The sequence below is a fragment of the Dama dama genome, chromosome 14, assembly GCF_033118175.1.
Source record: "Dama dama isolate Ldn47 chromosome 14, ASM3311817v1, whole genome shotgun sequence".
NCBI lineage: Eukaryota > Metazoa > Chordata > Mammalia > Artiodactyla > Cervidae > Dama > Dama dama.
In genome coordinates, this window is record NC_083694.1 from 42,678,826 (window position 1) to 42,705,762 (window position 26,937).

Genomic DNA, 26,937 nt, shown 5'->3' on the forward strand with positions numbered 1-26,937 from the left:
CCTAATTACTTCAATGCAAAAATACTTTCTTTTCCAAGACACATTATATTAAAACTGTCAGAAGTCAATGGCAAAGAATTTTAAGGGCAACCAATGGGCAAAGGATAATAGCCTACAAAGGAACCCCCATTTGGCTATCAGCAGTTTTCGCAACAGAAACTCTGTAGGCCAAGAGGAAGTGGAATGACATTCTCAAGAAACTGAAATAAAAGAACTGTCAGCCAAGAATATCCAGCAAAGCTATCCTTCAGATATGAAAGAGAAATACTTTCCCAGACAAACAAGAGTTGAGGAAGTTTATCACCACTAGACCTGCCTTACAAGAAATGTTCAAAGAAGCTCTTCTGCCTGAAATGAAAAGGCCAAAGTATGCAAAACCTTGAGTGAGGTATAAATAGAATCAGAAAATCCCAACTCAGTCAGAATAGATTTTTAGACCCGCTGTTGGAGCATAAAAGTTAAAAGGCAGGAAAGCAGTAAAAACAACTAAAGCTACTTCAGTTTGGTAACAGACTCATTAACATGAAAGGGGATCATTTAAGACAACTAGAACATGAAAGGGGAAGAGGAAAAGGACAGACCTGTATAGGTAAGTGAAGATAAGATGCTATCAGCATACAAAGGGCTATTTTATTTATGAGGCATTTTATGCAAACCTCATGGTAATCATAAAACATAAATCCAGAGCAGAAATCTGAAACCAAAAAAAAAAAGAGGAAATTGAGAAAAACATTACAGAAAACCACCAAACCAAAATGGCAGACAGAAACACAAGGAAAAATAAACAATGGGGGAGGAGAGCACAGAGAAAACAAAAGATTAAAAGCCAGTACTAAATCTCCACTTGCCAATAATCACCATAAGAGTAAATGAATTTGTCAATCAAAAGACACAGCGTGGTTGGAGTATTGCAAAGCAAAATTCAACTATATGCTGCCTCCAAGAGACCTGTCTCAGCTCAACAGAAAAACAGATGCAAAAGAAAAGATGGAAAATGGTACTCCAAGCAGATGGCACCCAAAAGAAAGTTGTGTGGCCATACTTGTATCGGACAAAGTAGACGTCAAGCCAAAAAAAGATAATGAGAGACAAAGATGGACGTTATATAATGACAAAGGGGATGAGTCATCAGGAAGACATAACAGTTATTAATATTTATGCACCTAGCATAAGAGCACTCTTTGTGACCCCATGGGCTGTAGCCCACCAGGCTTCTCTGTCCATGGGATTCTCCAGGCAAGATTACTGGAGTGGACAGCCATTTCCTTCTCCAGGGGATCTTCCCAACCCAGGGATCGAACCTGGGTTTCCTGCATTGCAGGCATTTTCTTTACCATTTGAGCTACCAGGGGGACTTTAAAACTCCATTTACATCAATGAATAGATCATCCAGACAGCAAGGATGTGATGATGGGTGTGTGTGGTCAATTCAAATGCAGTAGAATACACATTTTTCTCAAGTCCATATAGAACTTTCTCAGGGATAGTTCACATGTTGGGACACAAAACAAGTCACAAGGCATTAAAGAAGATGGAAATCATATCATGCCTTTTTCCCCCAATTACAGTGGTAGGAAAGTAGAAATTAACTATGAGAAGAAAGCTGAAAAACTCACAAATATGTGGAGACTGAGGTGGTTCAGTAGGTAAAGAATGTGCCTGCAATGCAGGAGATGCTGGCAGAGATAGGTTTGATCCCTGGGTCCAGAGAGCCTCTGGAGGAGGAAATGGCAACCCACTCCAGTGTTCTTGCCTGGAGAATCCCATGGACAGAGGAGCCTGGTGGTCTGTAGTTCATAGGGTTGCAAAGAGACACAACTGAGTGACTTGAGCACAAACATGATACTGAACAACTATTGAGTCAAGAAATCAAAGGAGACATTAAAAATTACCTGAAGACAAGTGAAAATATAACATATCAAAACCTAGGGGATGCAGGAAAAAAAATACTAAGAGGACAGTTTATAGCAATCCAAGCCTACCTCAGGAAACAAGAAAAATATCAAACAGTCTAACTTTACACCCAAAAGAACTAGAAAAAGAAGAGTAAATGAAGCCCAAAGTCAGTAGGAGGAAGGACATAAAGATCAGAGTGGGAAGAAATGAAATTGAGATAAAATTAACAAACCTTTAGCTAGGCTCACTAAGAAGAAAAAATGACAAAGCTCTGATAAGTAAAACCAGAGGTGAACGAGGAGAGATACAGTGATACTACAGAAATACAAAGGATTAGATGAGAATATTATGAACAGCTATATGCCAATTACCTGGACAGCCTAGAAGAAATGGAGAAATTCTTGGAATCATATAACCTGCTAGGACTAAATCATGAAGAGATGGTAATCCACCTATCATCAGACCAGTCAAATAGACCAGTCACTAGTAAAGAGAATAAAACAGTCATCGAAGATGTCCCAAGAAACAGAAGTCAAGGACCAGACAACTTCTCAGGTGAATTCTATGCCAAGCATTCAAAGAAGGTTTAATACCGCTACTTTTCAAACTCTTCCAAAGAATTGAAGAGGGGGAAACACTTTCCAGCTCATTTTACAAGGTTGTCATTACCTGATGCCAAAACCAGACAAGGATAGCACATACACACAAAGAAAATTACAGACCAGTTATCTCTGATGAACGTTAACCCTCAAGTGTGAAAGTCATTCAGTCATGTCTGACTCTTTGTGACCCCATGGACATACATGGAATTCTCCAGACCAGAATACTGGAGTGGGTAGCCTTTTCCTTCTCCAGGGGATCTTCCCAACCCAGGGATCTAACCCAGATCTCCTGCATTGCAGGCAGATTCTTTACCAGCTGAGCCACATATTAGCAAATACATTTAAAGGATCATACATTATGATCACTCCAGTGTTCTTGCCTGGAGAATCCCATGGACAGAGGAGCCTGGCAGGCTACAGTCCATGGGGTAGCAAGAATCAGACAAGACTTAGTGACTAAACCACCACCACCACATTATGGCCAAGTGGGATTTATTCCAGGGAAGGAAAGATGTTTCAGCATCCATAGATCAATTAGGGTAAAATATAATGTGGCTAACAGGATGAAGGATAAAACTCATCTCAATAAATGCGGTAAAAGCATTTGACAGGATTCAACATCTGTGATTTTAAAAACTCTATAAAATGGGTATAGAAGGAACATGAAAGTGAAAGTGTTAGCCACTGAATCACACCAGCTTTTGTGACCCCATGGACTATAGCCATCCAGGCTCCTCTGTCCATGGAATTCTCCAGGCAAGAATGCTGGAATGGGTAGCCATTCTCTCTCCAGGGGATTTTCCCAACTCAGGGATCAAACCTGGGTCTCCTGCATTACAGGCAGATTCTTTACCATCTCAGCCACCAGGGAAGCCCCAAAGTTCCATTTTCTCTCCATTGTTGACTTCTCAGCTATTCTTTTTTCTTTTTTTCCTTTTTAAAAAAATTTAGTCATTGCTGTAGGATTTATACATATGTCTTCTACTTATCACAGTTTATACTGTTATTTCACTTTTTGTCTTAGAACTTCCATTTCGTCCTCTTGTCTTTTGTGCTAAGTAAAATGTGTCATTCATTTTACTTCAACATGTATTACAAGTCCCACAGTAAAAATGTTGCTGTTTTTGGCTTTAAATAATTACCTTTCAAAGAGATTTTCTTCTAATGAGGAAAAATGTCTTATATATTTATCCATACACTTATTTTTTAAAAATTATGTACTTCGTTTTGTTTTAATTGTTCCAAAGTCAATGAGAAGGACCTGGAAGGATTAGATGCAGAACAGGGAAGGAATGATCTATGAGGCTCCATAGCCACTGTAAAGGCATGGGCCTTGGCATGGATGGATGGCTTCTCTGTTTTAATAGGAGGGCAATGAAGAGAGAATGCACATATGAGTAAATTTGTGTTTGACATCAGGGTAATGAATTTCATTTCTCATGGCTTCCTTTTCTTTCCTTGTAAGTGAGACTGAGGAAGGAATAGAGGATCAGAAGATAATCCTGCTGGAAATAGATGGTACACTGACCAGAGAACTGTGCCAGGATTACAGGCTTTCTGATGGTCCTTTGGTGATGGTGAATTTACTGCAAAATCGATGTACCCTGTTCCATGTGACTTTCTCTATGCTTTTGGCAACTTGGGTTCAGATAAGAATGGAATAAGAAAGTGGCTTTATCAGAGTTGACGTTTTGATATTGTGGGAAATTAAAGGGAAGAAGACTCAGGTATGGCAGAGTGTTACTGAATGATAGGCTTTGTTTGGGCTCTAGGCAGAATGACTAAAGCTCTGTTCCAGATGTGCAGTTGGAACAGTTGAACAAGCAAGGGAGAAAGAGGAGCTGAGACGCTGGGACTTTGGAGGTGTGGCTGAGATGCAGCAGTTACAGGTGATGATGAGAAGGGCGCTGTGACCTTGAGGAGTGGATAGTTCAGGAAGACTGAGGAGATCTTGGAAAGATGGAGGAACGGGAAGGCTGAGGTGACCTAGGATGACGCTGGGCTGGGTGGTGAAGGACACTACTAGTTAGTCGCCCAGGCCTTTGAAGAACGAGGACCAGCGTGGCAGGTCAGCCCCTGGCAGGTATGTTCTAATTTGGCTTTCTTTGTTGTTGTTGATTTTTTTTTTTTTTTTATTAGTTGGAGGCTAATCACTTCACATCATTTCAGTGGGTTTTGTCATACATTGACATGAATCAGCCATGGATCTACACGTATTCCCCATCCCGATCCCTGCTCCCACCTCCCTCTCCACCCGATTCCTCTGGGTCCTCCCAGTGCACCAGGCCCGAGCACTTGTCTCATGCATCCCACCTGGGCTGGTGATCTGTTTCACCATAGATAGTATACATGCTGTTCTTTTGAAATAGCCCACCCTCACATTCTCCCACAGAGCTCAAAAGTCTGTTCTGTATTTCTGTGTCTCTTTTTCTGTTTTCCATATAGGGTTATTGTTACCATCTTTCTAAATTCCATATATATGTGTTAGTATGCTGTAGTGTTCTTTATCTTTCTGGCTTACTTCACTCTGTATAAGGGGCTCCAGTTTGATCCATCTCATTAGGACTGGTTCAAATGAATTCTTTTTAACGGCTGAGTAATATTCCATGGTGTATATGTACCACAGCTTCCTTATCCATTCATCTGCTGATGGGCATCTAGGTTGCTTCCATGTCCTGGCTATTATAAACAGTGCTGCGATGAACATTGGGGTGCACGTGTCTCTTTCAGATCTGGTTTCCTCAGTGTGTCTGCCCAGAAGTGGGATTGCTGGGTCATATGGCAGTTCTATTTCCAGTTTTTTAAGAAATCTCCACACTGTTTTCCATAGCGGCTGTACTAGTTTGCATTCCCACCAACAGTGTAAGAGGGTTCCCTTTTCTCCACACCCTCTCCAGCATTTATTGCTTGTAGACTTTTGGATAGCAGCCATCCTGACTGGCGTGTAATGGTACCTCATTGTGGTTTTGATTTGCATTTCTCTAATAATGAGTGATGTTGAGCATCTTTTCATGTGTTTGTTAGCCATCTGTATGTCTTCTTTGGAGAAATGTCTGTTTAGTTCTTTGGCCCATTTTTTGATTGGGTCATTTTTCTGGAATTGAGCTGCAGAGTTGCTTGTATATTTTTGAGATTAATCCTTTGTCTGTTGCTTCATTTGCTATTATTTTCTCCCAATCTGAGGGCTGTCTTTTCACCTTACTTATAGTTTCCTTTGTAGTGCAAAAGCTTTTAAGTTTCATTAGGTCCCATTTGTTTAGTATTGCTTTTATTTCCAATATTCTGGGAGGTGGGTCATAGAGGATCTTGCTGCGATTTATGTCGGAGAGTGTTTTGCCTATGTTCTCCTCTAGGAGTTTTATAGTTTCTGGTCTTACATTTAGATCTTTAATCCATTTTGAGTTTATTTTTGTGTATGGTGTTAGAAAGTGTTCTAGTTTCATTCTTTTACAAGTGGTTGACCAGTTTTCCCAGCACCACTTGTTAAAGAGGTTGTCTTTTTTCCATTGTATATCCTTGCCTCCTTTGTTGAAGATAAGGTGTCCATAGGTTCGTGGATTTATCTCTGGGCTTTCTATTCTGTTCCATTGATCTATATTTCTGTCTTTGTGCCAGTACCATACTGTCTTGATGACTGTGGCTTTGTAGTAGAGTCTGAAGTCAGGCAGGTTGATTCCTCCAGTTCCATTCGTCTTTCTCAAGATTACTTTGGCTATTCGAGGTTTTTTGTATTTCCATACAAATTGTGAAATTCTTTGGTCTAGTTCTGTGAAAAATACCGTTGGTAGCTTGATAGGGATTGCATTGAATCTATAGACTGCTTTGGGTAGAATAGCCATTTTGACAATATTGATTCTTCCAATCCATGAACACGGTATGTTTCTCCATCTGTCTGTGTCCTCTTTGATTTCTTTCATCAGTGTTTTACAGTTTTCTATGTATAGGTCTTTTGTTTCTTTAGGTAGATATACTCCTAAGTATTTTATTCTTTTTGTTGCAATGGTGAATGGTATTGTTTCCTTAATTTCTCTTTCTGTTTTTTCATTGTTAGTATTTAGGAATGCAAGGGATTTCTGTGTGTTAATTTTATATCCTGCAACTTTACTATATTCATTGATTAGCTCTAGTAATTTTCTGGTAGAGTCTTTAGGGTTTTCTATGTAGAGGATCATGTCATCTGCAAACAGTGAGAGTTTCACTTCTTCCTTTCCTATCTGGATTCCTTTTACTTCTTTTTCTGCTCTGATTGCTGTGGCCAGAACTTCCAACACTATGTTGAATAGTAGTGGTGAGAGTGGGCACCCTTGTCTTGTTCCTGATTTCAGGGGAAATGCTTTCAATTTTTCACCATTGAGGGTGATGCTTGCTGTGGGCCTGTCATATATAGCTTTTATTATGTTGAGGTATGTTCCTTCTATTCCTGCTTTTTGGAGAGTTTTAATCATAAATGAGTGTTGAATTTTGTCAAAGGCTTTCTCTGCATCTATTGAGATAATCATATGGTTTTTATCTTTCAATTTGTTAATGTGGTGTATTACATTGATTGATTTGCGGATATTAAAGAATCCTTGCATTCCTGGGATAAAGCCCACTTGGTCATGGTGTATGATTTTTTTAATATGTTGTTGGATTCTGTTTGCTAGAATTTTGTTAAGGATTTTTGCATCTATGTTCATCAGTGATATTGGCCTGTAGTTTTCTTTTTTTGTGGCATCTTTGTCTGGTTTTGGAATTAGGGTGATGGTGGCCTCATAGAATGAGTTTGGAAGCTTACCTTCATCTGCAATTTTCTGGAGGAGTTTGAGGAAGATAGGTGTTAGCTCTTCTCTAAATTTTTGGTAGAATTCAGCTGTGAAGCCATCTGGTCCTGGGCTTTTGTTTGCTGGAAGATTTTTGATTACAGTTTCGATTTCCTTGCTTGTGATGGGTCTGTTAAGATCTTCTATTTCTTCCTGGTTCCGTTTTGGAAAGTTATACTTTTCTAAGAATTTGTCCATTTCATCCAAGTTGTCCATTTTATTGGCATAGAGCTGCTGGTAGTAGTCTCTTATGATCCTTTGTATTTCAGTGTTGTCTGTTGTGATCTCTCCATTTTCATTTCTAATTTTGTTAATTTGGTTCTTCTCTCTTTGTTTCTTAATGAGTCTTGCTAATGGTTTGTCAATTTTGTTTATTTTTTCAAAAAACCAGCTTTTAGCTTTGTTGATTTTTGCTATGGTCTCTTTAGTTTCTATTGCATTTATTTCTGCCCTGATTTTTAAGATTTCTTTCCTTCTGCTCACCCTGAGGTTCTTCATTTCTTCCTTCTCTAATTGCTTTAGGTGTAGAGTTAGGTTATTTATTTGGCTTTTTTCTTGTTTCTTGATGTAAGCCTGTAATGCTATGAACCTTCCCCTTAGCACTGCTTTTACAGTGTCCCATAGGTTTTGGGTTGTTTAAACACCACTTTAAATACCAAGACATACATAGGTTAAAAGTAAAAGATTAGAAAAAGATATAAGATTAATCAAAAAAAAGCTAGAGTGAAAATATTAATATAGACAAAGTATATTTTAGAGGAAAGAAAATACAAGGGACAAAGAAAGTTATTTCACAATGATAAAAGGATCAATTAAGCAAAAGGACAAAACAATTCTAAATAAGACCCTGATGCTGGGAAAGAACGAGGGCAGGAGAATAGTGTGACAGAGGATGAGATGGTTGGATGGTATCACTGACCCAATGGACACGAGTTCAAGCAAACTCTGGGAGACGGTGGAGGACAGGGAAGCCTGGTGTGCTGCAGTCCATGGGATAGCATAGCAAAGAGCAGACAGGGCTTAGCGACTGAACAACAACAACATGCACAAATTAAGACAGCTTCAAAATGCACAAAGTGAAAACCAATAAAACAGCAATGAGAAACAGACAAACCCACAATTATGGCCAGAGGCTTCAACACCCTTCTGAGGTACAACAAGTATTCAGAAAATCAGTGGAAAGAGAATAATTGAACAAACTATCAACCAACCTGACCTAGTTTATACACTGATAGAATATTCAACCCAACAGAGGCAAAATAAACATCCTTTTCAAGTGAATACAGAACATTTACCAAGATAGACCATATTATAGACCATAAAACAAGTCTCAATAAATTCAAGAGTTCAAGTTTTGTATTTTCTCTGACCACAATGGGATTATATTAGAAATCAATAAAGAAGTATGGAAAATCTCTAAATGTTTGCTAAATAATATATGATGATATATCAGTTCAGTTCAGTCGCTCAGTCGTGTTTGACTCTTTGTGACCCCATGAATTGCAGCACGCCAGGCCTCCCTGTCCATCACCAACTCCTGGAGTTTACTCAAACTCATGCCCATCAAGTCAGTTATGCCACCCAGCCATCTCATCCTCTGTCGTCCCCTACTCCTCCTGCCCCCAATCCCTCCCAGCATCAGGGTCTTTTCCAATGAGTCAACTTTTCGCATGAGGTGGCCAAAGTATTGGAGTTTACACATGAAAATATAAAAGATTTCAAAGAAAATATTAAAAGGAATATTAGGCAGCATTTGAACATGATGAAAATGAAACAAAATACATAAAAATGAGTGAAATGCAGCTGAGAGTAAAAGGAAAGTTTATACTCAAATCCACTAAGGAAGAAAAATGTCTGAAATCAATGACTTCAACTTCCATCTTAAGAAACTCAAAAAACAAGAGTAAGGTAAAACAAAAGTAAGCAAGGATTTCCCTGGTGGTCCAGTGGTTAAGACTCTGCATGCCCAGTGCAAGAGGTCTGGGTCAATCCCTGGTCAGGGAACTACAGAATTGATATTATTTTTTCCTTAAATGTTTGCTCAAACTTACTAGTAAAACCATCTGGGCTTGGAGTTTTCTTGTTGGACAAGTTTTTATCAACAAATTCAGTTTTTTAAATAGATATGAGGCTATTCAGGCTTCCTACCTCTTGAGTGATTTTAGTATGTATCTCTCAAACAATTGGTCAATTTTGTCTAAGTTGTCAAGTTTACTGGGAAAACTTATTTATAATGTTCTGCTGTTATTCTTTTGATATCTAGTGATGATAGGATCTCTATGGATGTTTCCTCTATCATTTCTGAAATTGATAACTTATATCTTCCCTTTTTTCCCCCTGATCAGTCTTACTACTAGAGTTTGATCAATTTCATTGCTCTTTGCAAAGAACCAGCTTAAAATTTTATTGTTTTTCTCTATTATTTTTCTGTTTTCTACTTAAAAGATTTTTACTCTGATCTTTACTATTTCCTTTCTTCTGCTTCATTTTTTAAAATTTGGCTGCACTGGGTGTTAGTTATGGCATGGTCCTCAAACCCAACTCATCATCAGAATAGGGTGTAAACCCCAGGAATATGGGCTTCCCAGAAAGAAAAAGACAGATGCAGCTCAAGACCATCTGGGCTCTGATTCTGTTTTCTCTCCTTAGAATAAAGAGGCAGACTTGCAGATGCTAAGACTGGTGTAACATCAGGAGAAATGCTTATCAGTAAATATTCCTTATTCCTTAAATGAAAGTATACAGATTTCAGTATGAATTCTTTCAAAGTAGTATTAACATAAGACCAAAATATATGAAATCTAGTGGCATAGTCAAAAAAAGAGGTTTCTGTATCAGGCAAGACCCCACCTTGCATGGACTGACTGTGTCACTGACTGCTCCATGCCCACATAGGTATCTGAAGCATTAAGAATATGTACACTAAAAGATATGCATCTGCTCTCATCCTGAAGAACTAGTTCAATTTCAATAAAAGTCTACCTGTGGCTAATTAGAAATAATAGAAAAATATACAGAAATAAACTAATCTCACAATAGCTGTGTCTTTCTCTGGTCTTTTCCCACCATCCACAGTCCACTTGTCAATATAATGCTCTCCATCTCAAAGGGTGGCGTGAGGATTAAGAAAATTAATTTATATGAAGAACTAAGGGCAGGGGATGGTATACAGTAACAGCTCAGCACATGTTCACTTATATTCCACTGAAGACCAGCAAAGATAAGTTAGACACAATCTGAAAACCTGATTGAACATGTTTATCACCATTTCCTCACCTACCAAATCCTTATGAAGAAAGCAAAAGTCAAAAGGACAGGTGAGAGCAAAATGGAATAAAAAGGAGACATCAGAATAATTTACTAAGTCACTATGTTAAAGGAAGACAGCTTCAAACATACACTCCTCATTTATCAGACCAGTACAAAAATTTGAATGTGTTTATATGTATAATCCACCTAGTCACCACTACAGTCCAAGTTCAAAATGATTACACTCTTTCAAGGTCAGCAACAAAGTGACCCAAGGCAGTCCCAACAATAATTGCATTAATAATGGTGAAGACTAATTGATGGCTTACTACTACATACCAGGTACCATCCTAGGTGCTTCACATGTGTCAGAAGAGTTGACTGGCAAATGACATAACTGGCAAATACAGTCCAAAATATGTTGACCATTATAAACATGATGATATTTCCAAAAATATTTTACCAGAGAAAAAATATCCATCTTAAACATCTTTACTAAGTAAATGGTATTAAAGACTTGTTCTTACGATGGTTGTATTTAACGATGAGTGTATTCTAAAGTAAAAGCTACTGTGGTACCTGAGTCTGGTGGCGGGATGTCGACAAGGACACTGCTGGAGCTGCACTGGCTTGTGTCCAGGCTCAGAGTCGCTGTGCTCAGGGTCCATGGAGCTCCTCCTTCAGCGTCTGTGGACTGTCCATTAGTGGGAATTTCTGATGCAGGTACAGCTGAGATCTGGGAAACAGCTGGTGATGTAATAGTGGAAAGAAAAATTCCCAACAGGAAATTCATATTACAAACCTGAACAGTTTACAGACATTTATAACCGATAGGTTAAAACCTATTGGCTATGTAGAGGCAATATGAAACTAGGACTGTTTGTGATTACAATGAAATAATTAAAGGCAAAAGAAGAAAGAAAAACAGGGCTTCCCTGGTGGCTCAGTGGTTAAGAATCCACCTACCGCAGGGGACACGGGTTCGATCCCTGGTCTGGGAAGATCCCACATGCGGCAGAGCAACTAAGCCCGCGGGCCACAACTACTGAGCCTGCGAGCTCTAGAGCACATGAGCTCCAACTACTGAAGCCAAAGTTGTGTTGTGCAACAAGAGAAGCCACTGCAATGAGAAGCCAATGCACTGCAACAGAGAGAAGCCCCTACTCGCCGCAACTAGAGAAAGCCCGCATGTACAATGAAGACACAGTGCACTCTACAGTAATAAATAAATTATGTAAAATGCTTAAAAAAAAAAAGACGAAAGAGAAACAGAGAGGGGTGGCTCTCTTGATCTAACTACGGAAGACACCCCTCTCACCTTGCAGTGCCTGGACGTCATCTGCTCTGTGGCTTTGTCTGTCCTCTTCTGAGGATGAGGAAGTTGTATTTGCAGAGGAGATACACTTCCTCTTCAAAGCTGGGAGGTGGTAGCTCTTCAGGTACCTGTATATTAATAATTCGGCCATGTATTCCTACCTGCCCCAAACGTGGTCACCTCTCACCTCTCTGCTTTCCTTATGCCATTTCTGTTTGGGGTATTTCACTGTCTTCTTGGGTGAAGTCTTCCCTGACCATCTGGGCTCCCATCAAGGGATTCTTATATATTCCCTTACTATGATCTTGCACTGATTTTCACAACTTAATTCTTATGAGCACAGGTCTTGTCTTCTCAACTATATTCAAAGAAGGGAAGCATCTTCTAACTTTCAGGATCCCCTGAACTGTTCAATTTATTATGAATTGTAGGTAGCATGTATCTACTGATATATAGTGAAATATCAAGACAATAAGCTGGTGAAAAATCAAGACAACAGCTATTAAAAATGATATAAAGGCTCCATAGTGACAACATACACTTCTGGAAAAACTAACACGTTATCAAAACTTGTGTCTCATACCTGATAACACTATCAATACAGTTTATCTGCTGATAGGATGGGCTATGCTGATCCTTTCTCAAATCCTCACAGGACTCAGTGTATATGCTATTATTTTTCACTGTCTGGAAGGAAGAGCAGGTATCCTGCTCATCTGAAATAGAATGAAAGGATGTCCAATTAAAAATATATTCTTGAGAATATGTACTTATTTAGCAAAATTAAATCATGATATTTTAGGATAGATATATGGTACTTTAGAATAGACATGCTCAATATTAGATAGCTATTAAAAATGAGCTCAGATCTAAATAAGCAGATATAGAAAGATACCACACAGAACAACTACATGAACAATTGCATATGTACCTTTTAAAAAAGGAGTGAAACAAATGTTTCAGGCAAAGATTATCAAGGAACAAACAGGTGAAAGATGAAAGGCTGATGGGGACTTTTACAATGTTACTACCTGTACAACTGATGGATCCTGGTATCACTAAGCAGGGGGTGACAGACACAGTGCGTTCTTATGTGTGGTGACAGAAAGTGCATGGCACTGCCTGTGCTGAATTGGTATTCAACAGAACATTCTATGATGACAGAATTGTCTTTTATCTATACTGTCCAACCTGGTAGCCACTAATACCACATCCAGCAACCAAGCACTTGAAGTGTGGTTACAGCAAAAGAGGAACTACATTTTACGTTTTATTTATTTGTAATTTATTTGTATTTAAATTGCAAAATGTGGCTAGTGGTTACCAAATCGGATAGCAGAGGTACAGAGAGAGAAAAAAAGACCACAGGCTGGAGCACTGAAGAACTTTCTGTAGAGAAGCAGCAGCCAACAGAGGAGCCTTATCCAACCACCAATTTATTCTCTGTATCTATGAGCTATTTTGCTGTTGTTTATTTCTAGATTCCACATATAAGTGAAACCATATGCCATGTATCTTTCTTATTTCACACAGCACAGTTCTCCTAAAGTCCTTTTGCTGTCACAAGGGAAGAATTTCATTCTTTTTATGGCCAAATAGTATTCCATTCTCTATTTATACCAGTTCCTTTATCCATTCATCCACGGATGCACACTTCGGTTGTTTCAGTGTCTTGGTTATTGGAAATAATTCTGCAATGAACATAGCGATGCATGTATCTTTTTAAATTAGTTTTTCGTTTTCTTCAGATAAATACTCATAAATGAGACTGCTGGATTATATGGTAGTTTCATTTTTAATTTTTTGAGGAACCACCATACTTTTTTCCACAGTGGCTGCACCAATTTACATTCCCATCAATAGTATAATGGAGTTCCCTTTCTTCCAGGTCCTCACCAACACTTGTTATTTCTTGTCCTTTTGATGGTGGCCATTCTGACGGGTGTGAGGTGACATTTCATTGTGGTTTCAATATGCTGTGGTCTCCAACTATAGCTGTGGACTTGTTTATTTCTCCTTGAAGTTTTTACCAATTTTTGCTTCATATTACATATTTTGAAGCTCTGGTGTTAGCTGCATCAACAGGCTTGTTTTATGTTCTCAGAGAATCAACCTCTTAGTCTTTATGCAATATCGCTCTGAAAGCCTTGTTCTAAAGGCTTGTTACTGTGTCTGACCTTAGTACAGGGCTTTCCAGTTTTCTTTTGACTCCTGTTAGCATGGCACATCTTTTCTAACCTTTTACTTTTATCCTATGTTTTTAATATTCAGAATAGGTTTTGTTGACAATATACAGTTGCATCTTGCTTTTCCATCCAGTTTGACAATTTGTCTTTTCACTGGTATATTGAGATCATTCACATTTGATGTGACCAATGCTGTTGGATTAAAATGTACCCCTTTTTAAAAATTTTAACTGGAGAATAATTACAATATTGTGATGGTTTTTGCCATACCTCTTGTTAGTTGTTTTCCATTTGTTCCATCTGGGTTTTTTGGTTTGTTTCTTCTTTCTTCCTTTTTGGTCTCACTTGGTTAAGTGTTTTAAATTACATTTTACCAAGTCTACTGACATTATTTATACTTCTTTAAAAGTTTTTACTAATAATTATCCTGAAGTTTACATACATATTGTAAGAAGTCAGTTTCTATCTCATCAATATACTCCAAATAATAAAATCTGGAAGGAATCTTACAACAATATATTCCCAATACCTAGCTCCTGTTCTTTGCAGTATTTTTTACACACATTATAAATGCAAAATATTCTTTTTGTTTTAGTCAGTTATCTTTTAGAGTAACTAACAAAATAAAATGTATTTTATCTTAAGTGCATAAGTATTAGTCACTCAGTCATATCTGACTCTTTGTGACCCTATGGACTATAACCAGCCAGGCTCCTCCGTCCAAGGACTTCTCCAGGCAAAAATGCTAGAGTAGGCAGCCATTCCCTTCTCCAGGGGATCATCCTGACACAGGGATTGAACCTGGATCTCCTGCATTGCAGGCAGATTCTTAGCCATTTGAGCTACCAGGGAAGCCCTTGGTATTTCATCTTAATTTATTCCATTTCCAGTGCTCTTCATTGGTTTGTGTAGATTCAAGTTTTATGTCTAGAATCATATTCCTTCTACCTTTACAAATTCCTTTAGGATTTGTAAAAGAACAAATTTACTGCTGGCAGTAAATTCCCATAGCTTTTGTTTGAGAAAAATCTTTATATCTCCATTTCCAAAAGATACTTCCCACTAGGTGTATAATTCTGCATTTATGGTTTTCTCCTTTGAAGATTTTACTGTCTTTTTAACATTCATGGTTTCTGAAGAAATGTATACTGTAATTCTTATTCTTATCCTTCTTTCTCTGTTTGTAATTTTTCTTCTTTTGGTTACCTTCAATATATTCTCTTGGTTTTATTTTAGTGTGATATGCCCAAGCATTTTTATTTTGTGATTTTTTTTTTTTTTTTGGTATTTATGCTACTTGATGTTCTTTGAATGTGGGAAATCTCAGCCATTATTTCAACTATTATTTCTGGGATTCCAATTACTCCTACTAGACCATTTAATCCTGTCCTCAAATTCTTTTTTTTTTTTTTTTTTCCAGCTGAGCCACATGGCATGCAGAATCTTAGTTCCTCAATCAGGGATTGAACCCACACCCGCTGCACTAGAGTCATGGCATCTCAACCACTGGGCAGCCAAGGAAGTACACCTAAATTCTTAAGAGATTCTAACCTGTATGTCCTGTTCTCTTTCTGTCTCAGCTTGTGTCGTTTTTATTCATCCACCTTCAAGTTCATTGATTCTCTTCTTAGTTGAGTACCCATCAATGGCATTCACTCACCTCCAGCGTTGCTAGCATTTGCACTGATCCTTTCTTTTATGTCGCCTCTCTATGCTGTGATTCCTTATGTGGCTTTGCATGTTGCCTACCTTATCCTTTGGAGACTGTATTCATTATTCAGTTATTTCCAATGTCTGTGTCCTGCCTGACTCTTGTTCCAATGACTGTTTTGTCTCTTAGGAGGTTTTTTCCTTGCTTTTCATATGTTTCATAATTTGCTAAGAACTGAACATATTATATAAGACAGCAGGGACTGGGCATGGCTTCCCTTCCAGTACATCAGAGTCAATCTCATTAAGCTCTGGGCCAGGCTAAAAGCCTACTGTTGCTATGATGTCACTCAGTGTGTGATAGCTTTCGGCTCCCCCCAGTGTCACCCTGTTCCAGGTGGGGGCTGGTCTCCTGAGAGCTCTTCTTTTCCAACGTCTGCCCCACTTTCAGGTTCTGGGCTGCCCTTTGCACTGTGCCTCAGAGAAGGTCCGTCTCTTGCAGGTGACAAGATTCAGTCAGTTACAGGATGCAGCACTTACTTCACTTCATGTAAGCGTGTGCCTCTCCTCAGATTATAGGCCTGCTGGCTGTCCTGTACCCTTAGCACTCTGATGGGCTCAAGAAAGATCATGAACTTAATGCCTGTCTGGGCTTTTTCCTTGTTAAGTTTGGAATGAATTAGTTCAGTTCATGAGTCATCTTTCACCTGGGCTTTGTGTTACCCTTGCAGCAGAACATTCAATTTTCCCTAATTTCCCCAATTACTTCTCTGGCAGCAGGTTATTAATCAGTATGAATAGATGATGAAGGGACTTTACATGTCTCTGTTGTTCCTTGTCCTGCCATAATACATTTAAAAGTTTCCCTTCTTAAGCATGTGTGAGTGCTCAGTTGTGTCTGACTCTTTGCGACCCCATGGACTGTAGCCCGCCAGGCTCACCTGTCCATGCGGTTTCCCAGGCAAGAATGGTAGGGTAGATTGCCATTTCCTTCCCCAGGGGACCTTCCTTCTCCCAGGGATTGAACACATGTCTCTTGTGTCTCCTGCATGGGCAAATGGATTCTTTACCATTGTGCCACCTGGATGCCCTATTATTCTTTCTTATTCTTTTCTAAAGCATGACCTGCCTTTATAAGAAGGGTAAACATATATACTTACAACCCTGCGCTCTTGTGTGCTGCAGCACCCCTGTATATAAAACATTTATACAACGACCACTTAGTATTTTCCTTTTCATTGGTGTAGTCTCTACTCAATTTCTAATACTTAAATTATAACATTTTCCATCTTTAAGTTGTATCTCTGTTCTCTTGAGTAATAAAGATTTTTTTTACTAGCGCTTTAAACTTGTAGGTCTTAAAAGGTTAATAAAATCAAGATGCCCAAGTAATATCAGTTCTCCGAGGTTAGTCCAAATGGCAACAGATTTTCCCCCAGTCACATCCCATGTGTGCTCACTAAATATAACACATGTTAGAAAATATAAGTTTCTAAAAGCAGCATAAGTACACAGAGTTAGCTAAATCTTAAATTTTATAAGATGATGAACGAAGTACTGATTTCTGCTTAGATATATAGCTTCAAACAACAGTACTGGTGGTATTGCCAGACCAATGGTAGATAATAAGAAACTGGATAAAACAGGAGCTTAGAAAGAATTTCTACTCTGAGAAGAAATTCCAGAGGTCAGGACACAAAAATCCCATGAACATGAGATCAGAGGTCAAGGCAGCAGCAGGTAGCACTGACTGGATCAGACAATGAAGAAAACATTTAGAGATTTTAGATTTAAAATCTCCCCCAAAGAATTTTCTCTACCAGGACATGGGATAATGATGAAGACCAAGAAAGGTATTTAAGATAAATCCTTCTGTGGAGGAGATCTGATGGTGTCAAGCGACAAAAAAAGTTGTCATTTCTATCTTGTGCCTTTACATCTACAGCAAAAAAAACAAACAGAACATGAAACCTTCTGTCAAGGTGAAGAAAAAGTACAAAAACCTAAAGTACAGGACTTTCCGTATCCAGAGGACATCCTATGGACTCCCAGTGATACCACCTGTAGGAGCCACAGTTTGATATTTTGTCGTGGAAATCATGTCAAGTCCCAAAAAAACACAGCTACTATATTATTACTGACTTTAGATCAGAAATTTCACCCTACTGTGTAAAACACCCATTTGACAACGGTAGAGATCATCAATTACATTTAGGTGACCAAAATCTACAATAGCTTCCAACATTATATTAATATTTGGGGAGAAAAATTAAAAGAAATTAAAAGAGAAAACTTAACATAAGTTAAGAAGTTATGAAACTTATACATATGTGAAGTGAAGTGAAAGTCACTCAGTTGTATCTGACTTTTTGTGACCATGGACTGTAGCCTGACAGGCTCTTCCGTCCATGGTATTCTCCAGGCCAGAATACTGGAGTGGGTAGCTGTTCCCTTCTCCAGGGGATCTTTCCAACCCAGGGGTCAAATCCAGGTATCCCAGATTCTTTACCATCTGAGCCACCAGGTAAGCTCGTGTGTGTGTGTGTGTGTGTGTGAAGATACAGATATATCAATTTCAGTTCAGTCGCTCAGTCATGTCCAAATCTCTGTGATCCCATGAACCGCAGCATGCCAGGCCTCCCTGTCCATCACTAACTCCCAGAGTTCACCCAAACTCATGTCCATTGATTGGTGAAGCCATCCAACCATCTCATCCTCTGTCGTCCCCTTCTCCTCCTGCCCTCAATCTTTCCCAGCATCAGGGTCTTTTCCAATGAGTCAGCTCTTCACATCAGAGGGCCAAAGTATTGGAGTCTCAGCTTCAACATCAGTCCTACCAATGAACACGCAGGACTGATCTCCTTTAGGATGGACTGGTTGGATCTCCTTGCAGTCCAAGGGACTCTCAAGAGTCTTCTCCAACACCACAGTTAAAAAGCATCAATTCTTTGGGACTAAGATTTCTTTATACTCCAACTTTCACATCCATACATGACTACTGGAAAACCATAGCCCTGACTAGACGGCTTTGCCAACAAAGGACCGTCTGGTCAAGGCTGTGGTTTTTCCAGTGGTCATGTATGGATATGAGAGTTGGATTGTGAAGAAAGCTGAGCACCGAAAAATTGATGCTTTTGAACTGTGGTGTTGGAGAAGACTCTTGAGAGTCCCTTGGACTGCAAGGAGATCCAACCAGTCCATCCTAAAGGAGATCAGTCCTTGGTGTTCATTGGAAGGACTGATGCTGAAGCTGAAACTCCAGTACTTTGGCCACCTCATGTGAAGAGTTGACTCCCTGGAAAAGACCCTGATGCTGGGAGGGATTAGAGGCAGGAGGAGAAGGGGACAACAGAGGATGAGATGGCTGGATGGCATCACCAACTCAATGGGCATGAGTTTGAGTAAACTCCGGGAGCTGGTGACGGACAGGGAGGCCTGGTGTGCTGCGATTCATGAGGTCACAAAGAATCAGACACGACTGAGTGACTGAACCAAACTGAACTGACTAGACAGACCTCTGTTGACAAAGTAATGTCTCTGCTTTTTAATATGCTGTCTAGGTTGGTCATAACTTTCCTCAATGGAATAAGCATCTTTTAATTTCATGGCTGTAATCACCATCTGCAGTGATTTTGGAGCCCCCCAAAATAAAGTCAGCCACTGTTTCCCCATCTATTTGCCATGAAGTGATGGGACAGGATGCCATGATCTTTGTTTTCTGAATGTTGAGGTTTAAGCCAACTTTTCCACTCTCCTCTTTCACTTTCATCAAGAGGCTCTTTAGTTCCTCTTGACTTTCTGCTATAAAGGTAGTGTCATCTGCATATCTGAGGTTATCCATATTTCTCCTGGCAATCTTGATTCCAGCTTGGGCTTCACCCAGCCCAGCATTTCTCATGAGGTACTCTGCATATAAGTTAAATAAGCAGGGTGACAATATACAGCCTTGACATACTCCTTTTCCTATTTGGAACCAGTCTGTTGTTCCATGTCCAGTTCTAACTGTTGCTTCCTGACATGCATACAGATTTCTTAAGAGGCAGGTCAGGTGGACTGACTTTCAGAATTTTCCACACTTTATTGTGGTAAACACAGTCAAAGGCTTTGGCATAGTCAAGAAAGCAGAAATAGAGGTTTTTCTGGAACTCTTGCTTTTTCAATGAGCCAGCAGATGTTGGCAATTTGATCTCAGGTTCCTCTGCCTTTTCTAAAATCAGCTTGAACATCTGGAAGTTCATGGTTCACGTATTGCTGAAGCATGGCTTGGAGAATTTTGAGCATTACTTTACTAGCATGTGAGATGAGTGTAGTTGTGCAGTAGTTTGAGCATTCTTTGTCATTGCCTTTCTTTGGGATTGGAATGAAAACTGACCTTTTCCAGGCCCGTGGCCACTGCTGAGTTTTCCAAATTTGCTGACATATTGAGCGCAGCACTTTCACAGCATCATCTTTTAGGATTTGAAATAGCTCAAGTGGAGTTTCATCATTTCCACTAGGTTTGTTCGTAGTGATGCTTCCTAAGGCCCACTTGACTTCACATTCCAGGATGTCTGGCTCTAGGTGAGTGATCATACCATCACGGTTATCTGGGTCATGAAGATCTTTTTTGTACAGTTCTTCTGTGTATTCTTGCCATGTCTTCTTAATATCTTCTGCTTCTGTTAGGTCCATACCATTTCTGTCCTTTATTGAGCCCATCTTTGCGTGAAATGTTCCCTTGGTATCTCTAATTTTCTTGAAGATGTCTCTAGTCTTTCCCATTCTATTGTTTTCCTCTATTTCTTTGCATTGATCGCTGAGGAAGGCTTTCTTATCTCTCCTTGCTTTTCTTTGGACCTCTGCATTCAGATGCTTATATCTTTCCCTTTCTCCTTTGTTTTTCCGCTTCTCTTCTTTTCACAGCTATTTGTAAGGCCTCCTCAGACAGCCATTTTGCCTTTTTGCATTTGTTTTTCTTGGGGATGATCTTGCTCCCTGTCTCCTGTACAATGTCACGAACCTCCGTCCATAGTTCATCAGGCACTCTATCAGATCTAGTCTGTTAAATCTATTTCTCACTTCTACTCTATAATCATAAGGGATTTGATTTAGGTCATACCTGAAGAGTCTAGTGGTTTCCCCCACTTTCTTCAATTTAAGTCTGAATTTGGCAATAAGGAGTTCATGATCTGAGCCTCAGTCAGCTCCCAGTCTTATTTCTGCTGACTGCATAGAGTTTCTCCATCTTTGGCTGCAAAGAATATAATCAATCTGATTTCGGTGTTGGCCATCTGATGATGTCCATGTGTAGAGTCTTCTCCTGTGTTGTTGGAAGAGAATATAATCAATCTGATTTCGGTGTTGGCCATCTGATGATGTCCACGTGTAGAGTCTTCTCCTGTGTTGTTGGAAGAGGGTGTTTGCTATGACCAGTGCATTCTCTTGGCAGAACTCTATCAGCCTTTGCCCTGCTACATTCTGTACTCCAAGGCCAAATTTGCCTGTTACCCTAGGTGTTTCCTGACTTCCTACTTTTGCATTCCAGTCCCCTATAATGAAAAGGACATCTTTTTTGGGTGTTAGTTCTAAAAAGTCTTGTAGGTCTTCATAGAACTGTTCAACATCATCTTCTTCAGCATCAATGGTCAGGGCATAGACTTGGATTACCATGATATTGAATGGTTTGCCTTGGAAGTGAACAGAGATCATTCTGTCGTTTTTGAGACTGCATCCAAGTACTGCATTTTGGACTCTTTTGTTGACTATGATGGCTACTCCATTTCTTCTAAGGGAGTAGATATAATGCCCACAGTAGTCGATATAATGGTCATCTGAGTTAAATTCACCCATTCCAGTCCATCTTAGTTTGCTGATTTCTAGAATGTCGACATTCACTCTTGCCATCTCCTGTTTGACCACTTCCAATTTGCCTTGATTCATGGACCTAACATTCCAGATTCCTATGCAATATTACAGCATTGGACCTTGCTTCTATCACCAGTCACAAGCACAACTGGGTGTTGTTTTTGCTTTGGCTCCATCTCTTCATTCTTTCTGGAGTTATTTCACCACTGTTCTCCAGTAGCATATTGGGCACCTACCTTTCTGGGGAGTTCATCTTTCAGTGTCTGATCTTTTTGCCTTTTCATACTGTTCATGGGGTTCTCAAGGCAAGAATACTGAAGTGGTTTGCCATTCCCTTCTCCAGTGGGCCTATAATGCATACAGACTAACTTCTCAAAATAATGTCAACTATCATGACTGATCCAATTCTGAAATATTCCTTACCTCGTATTGAGAAAAGAAAAGCATATAAGCAAGAAAAAGACCAAGTTTTCCGTTCAATTTAGGTCACTGACATTCTCCATTTGTTTGAAATGACAGGAAGGGATTATCATTCTAATAATATTTGATTATCTGAAATGCATTCTACAATTAACAAGTTTTGTTTATAAATTGCTCATACAGAGGAACTCTGGTGCTGGAGAGTCCCTTGGACTGTAAGGAGATCAAACCAGTTAATCTTAAAGGAAATCAACCCTGAGTATTCATTGTAAGGACTGATGTTGAAGCTGAAGCTCCAGTACTTTGGACACCTGGTTAAAGAGACAACTCACTGGAAAAGACCCTGATACTGGTAAAGACTGATGGCAGGGGAAGAAGAGGATGAGAGAAGACAAGATGGTTGGGTGGCATCACCAGTCCATGAGGCCACAAAGAGTCAGATGTGACTTAGAGACTCAACAACATATAGAGGAAATCAACAAATTAGCTGGAATTAGCAGAAACATCAGTTCTTTAGTAGAAGTATTTCTGTGACTACATTCTAACACCATGTAGCTTTCAGGATAGTATCTGCTGCTGCTGTCATTATTATGGTTACTGTTACTTCTGTCATCTGGGTATGTAAACCTGAATAGCGACACCCAGGGGTCCTGGCTTCTTGAGAGCGGAGAGCTGCCCTGATGACTCACCCCCAGGCCGTCCTGAGCGGGCTCCCGACATGGGCCTGTTTGCTGACTTGGCCCTCAACTTGATGCAGAGCTGCTGACCTAGATTCTTGATCTTGTTCACACTGGCACAGATCTGCTGCAAAGTCAACTTAGGGAAAAGAGTGATGAACGTTTCAAAGATTATAACAATGTGTATCAAGAGATACATAAACCAAATACATGTAACCTTTGGTTCTCTGAGGACAGAATGACTGAAATCACCATAACAGCATCAGTTCATTCTTCCACTGAGCCACAGCACATGGGTGCCGACAAGGCTTTGCATCAACCTGTCCACAACATGCTAGTTTTTATTTTAATTTTGTTTTATTTTATTTATTTATTCTTTTGGCTGCACCCCATTGTGGCATGTGGGACCTTAGTTCCCAAACCAGGGATTGAACCCATGCCCTCTGCAGCGAAAGTGCTGAGTCTTAACCACTGGACTGCCAGGGAAGTCACCAGGCTAATTTTTAGAAAATATACAAGTAGCCCAAATGACACCTTCTTAAAGGTGCTGTTTTCTTTTTACAGACATTTTTCCCAAACCGAAGTGGATCAGAAGGTCTATGACCAAATCAGGTCTTCAAGTTAAGAGCATATACTGAGAAGCCACAAACATCAAGGTAAAGAACAGGCGCTAAGACGTCACGGGTAACAATACATGGAGAAAAGGACATGTGCTTGGAAGCACATGCGTGCCTGCTCACCGGTGCCTTCGGCACCTCATCCATGCCGTGGCCTGCTAGACTCACTGGAGGACACGAGGCTGACCTGAGGCTCCTGTGACCTGCTGCTCCCCAGGCTCCCGTAGCCGCTGGACATTGTCCCGTGAATAGGCTGCAAGAGAGAGGGGGACCCATGTAGCCACGGGTTACATGGCAAGTTAGAGGGGAGATCTGCATTACCTGCCTTTGAGCTCACCTGCAGTAATCACTAAATTAAGGTGAAAATTTTTGGAATCCTAAGGGCGGTGTGTGAAGGGTGATGCTGACATAGAGGACATTTCTCTCTCATCTCAGTAATTCTCAAGGGCAGAATTTATTTTTCTAGTCTAGATGGGTATTTAGAGACCAATGATTTTTTTTAAAAACTGTAGTTAGTAAATTTAACAAAACATGAAAATAAACTCGAGCTCTTGATGCTGAGTTTAAAACAGGTAGAACAAACAAAATACCAATATATACCATACTATCTCTCCAAACCTAACAGATACTTCATGAACCCTAGAGATGGCTGGATACCTTCATCAACTCAATGGACAAGAGTTTGAAAAACTCTGGGAGACAGTGAATGACATGGAAGCCTGGTGTACTATAGTCCATGGGGTTGCAAAGAGTTGGACACAACTTAGCAACTGAATAACAGAGATTTTATCAACGACATTTTGAAAATTACTGACCAACAGTTTTAGTGATATCACTGTTGTAGCCAAACGCTCCGGGAAGCAAACTCACTCAGAAGGACAGCGTGAATCGTGGAGTGCGGTTCATTACATTGGCGGGTCCGAGGCAGAGTTTCCTCTTGACCCAGGGACCCTGACCGATTTTTGTGACAACCGTTTATATCCAAAGTGTAGGTACCCAAGCCCACATGCCCAGATTCTTTAAAACCCACTCTGGACAATGTTATTAAAAGATACAATCAGGTTATAGCTATAAATTCACATTCTAAAGCTATCTGGACATACAACTTAGCCAACAGCAATAGGTATTATTAAGATTACAGATAGTGATTGATTACATAGTGGACATTGCATTTCTTCTGGCTCTGGGAGGTCTAGGTACGGGGTCTGCCTGGTCTGATTTTTATCCGCCCGGGAGGCCTATTTGGCTGCTGGTATTTTATCTTCATGGCCTCCTAGATATACAGTCCAAAAGTTTGCCAAGACTGTAAGATGGAGCTCCCTTTCTTTTAAAAATGCAGTCAGTCCAGTCAGGGCAACCTGCTCCTTTCCTCTTTCACTATCAGTAAATACTCATCAAGTTTATTGATTGAATCTCTAGTAGAAATCATTTTGGTACTTGTTTTCAACAGGTAATAGTTTTTTCATACTTTTGCCTCATAATGATTAGAGATACTGAGATCCGCCACCCCTCTCCCACCTTTAAAATTAATTATTTCAAAGAATAACAAAGCTAAAACACTGGCAGCATTTGAAAGACAAGAATTCTCTAATTTAGAAATAACTTCTTTGTCTAATTGCTTCCTGTGACTCAGTACACTGTCCTCAAAAGGGTTCTTACAAAAATGTCGTGTGTATTTAACACAGATAAAGGAAAACAAGATTAATGAAATTTAACTTAAAAACAAAAAGAGGAAGACAAAAATTTCTGAAATGTAGAGGGTAAGGCTTGCAGTTTATTTCTGTGAAATGACTTTACTAACACTGAATGTTAAAATTAAACACAACTATGAGAATTTTGTGTTTTTTTTTTTTTAAATCTCTCACTTTACCTGTAAGAGAAGTTTCTGAATTTGTTCTTGTATTTCTGTGATGTCTTTGTCATCACTGGTCATCTTTTTTACTCTGGTGGCAAAAACATCCTTGTTTAGTGGACTCCTACAAAATGCCAAGGGAAAGACTGAGTCAAGCAATTTAAGATTCATTCATAATGAAGTCTAAAGTGATCTTTAATAGAATATTCAAACAATAAAGCTATGTCTTTACAAAGCAACTTTTCAACTCCAAATACAGAAAATATGAAGTTCATATTCTATTTATGGAAGCAGAGAAAATCCTAAGAAACAAGGGAGATGTTAACAGTTTTTAGTTTAGTCTCTTCATAGCTCTGATCTTCCCATAATCATCTCAGCACTGTATCTGTATAAATTTAAAACAGTGACAAGTAACCTCCTCAGCTACTAAAGCATGTTCAACAACCACTGGTCTCAAAATTTAACATGAACTGAGTAACCTACTGGTTCTGAAACTGAGGGCTTCCTTGGTGGTTCAGACAGTAAAAATCTGCCTTCAACGAAAGAGACCTGGATTTGATCCCTGGGTCAGGAAGATCCCTTGGGGGAGGAAATGGAAACACACTCCAGTATTCTTGCCTGGAGAATCCCCTGACCAGAGGAGCCTGGTGGGCTACAGTCCATGGAGTTGCAAAGAGTCAGACACAACTGAGTAACTAACAATTTCACTTTTCATTTTTTTTCTAAGAAATTTTAAGACCTTAAGTTTGTGAGACAACATTCAATGCTTAATGTATCTAATCACTTGGCTATGTAATAAAGATGACTCTGCTCCCATCCTCATGGTGAACACGTGGCTGTCACAGAACCTTCAGCCTTCTTTATATTCAAATTCTAGAGCATCTGAAATCTACTAGCTGAATAGCAACAAAGAAGGAACTGACAATGACATTTTCTATGTGGCTTATTCTTGATGTACGTCATGAAGCAAGGCTACTTCCTGTCGCGTAGAGGGTCCTGAGTCATTGTCAGTATATTATCAAGTGTGAAACAGATCGCCAGTCCAGGTTGGATGCATGAGACAAGTGCTCGGGGCTGGTGTACTGGGACGACCCAGAGGGATGGGATGGGGAGGGAGGTGGGAGGGGGGTTCAGGATGGGGAACACATGTAAATCCATGGCTGATTCATGTCAATGTGTGGCAAAAAACACTACAATATTGTAAAGTAATTAGCCTCCAACTAATAAAAATAAATGGGGGGAAAAGAAAAGAATAAGCCACATTTTCTAAACTCTCACAATATGTGAGCGCCACTCCAAGTGCTCCACAATATTCCCCTCCTCCTGTCCCAGGTGCCATGAGCCTGAGTGTCATCCAGAGGTGTCTGCGCTGCTGGTCAAGTCCAAGTCTGAGTGAAAATAGGACGTCCGGCTTTATGTAACGAGACTGGGATAGTCCCAGTGTAGACCCTTCCTACAAAACTGAGTTGTACATTTAATCACCAATTACATCACTCAAAGGGTTTACATGAAAGGATTCCCTGGTGGTCTAGCCATCAGGACTCAGAACTTTCACTGCCAAGGGTTCAGGTTTAATCCCTGGTCAAGGAACAAAGGCTTCCTTGGTGGATCAGTGGTAAAAAATCTGCGTGCAATGAAGGAGATGCACGAGATTCAGGTTTGATCCCTGGTTGGGAAGATCCCCTGGAGAAGGGAATGGCAACCCACTCCAGTATTCTTGCCTGGAGAATCCCATGGACAGAGGAGCCTGGCGGGCTACAGTCCATAGGATCGCCAAGAGCCAGACACAACTGAGCATGCACATGTAAGGAACTAAGACCAACTGAGATA

The 26,937-nt window shown here is 39.8% G+C and overlaps 1 protein-coding gene across 1 annotated transcript in view; it reads right to left on the reverse strand.

The window, feature by feature from the left end:
* PER3 (period circadian regulator 3) overlaps positions 1-26,937 on the reverse strand; it is a 60,375-nt gene that overhangs the window by 20,168 nt on the left and 13,270 nt on the right. Inside the window, 6 exon segments of the mRNA XM_061159780.1 lie at positions 11,126-11,293; positions 11,865-11,989; positions 12,445-12,577; positions 22,651-22,777; positions 23,371-23,508; positions 25,126-25,231. Coding sequence (XP_061015763.1) covers positions 11,126-11,293; positions 11,865-11,989; positions 12,445-12,577; positions 22,651-22,777; positions 23,371-23,508; positions 25,126-25,231 — 797 coding nt within the window.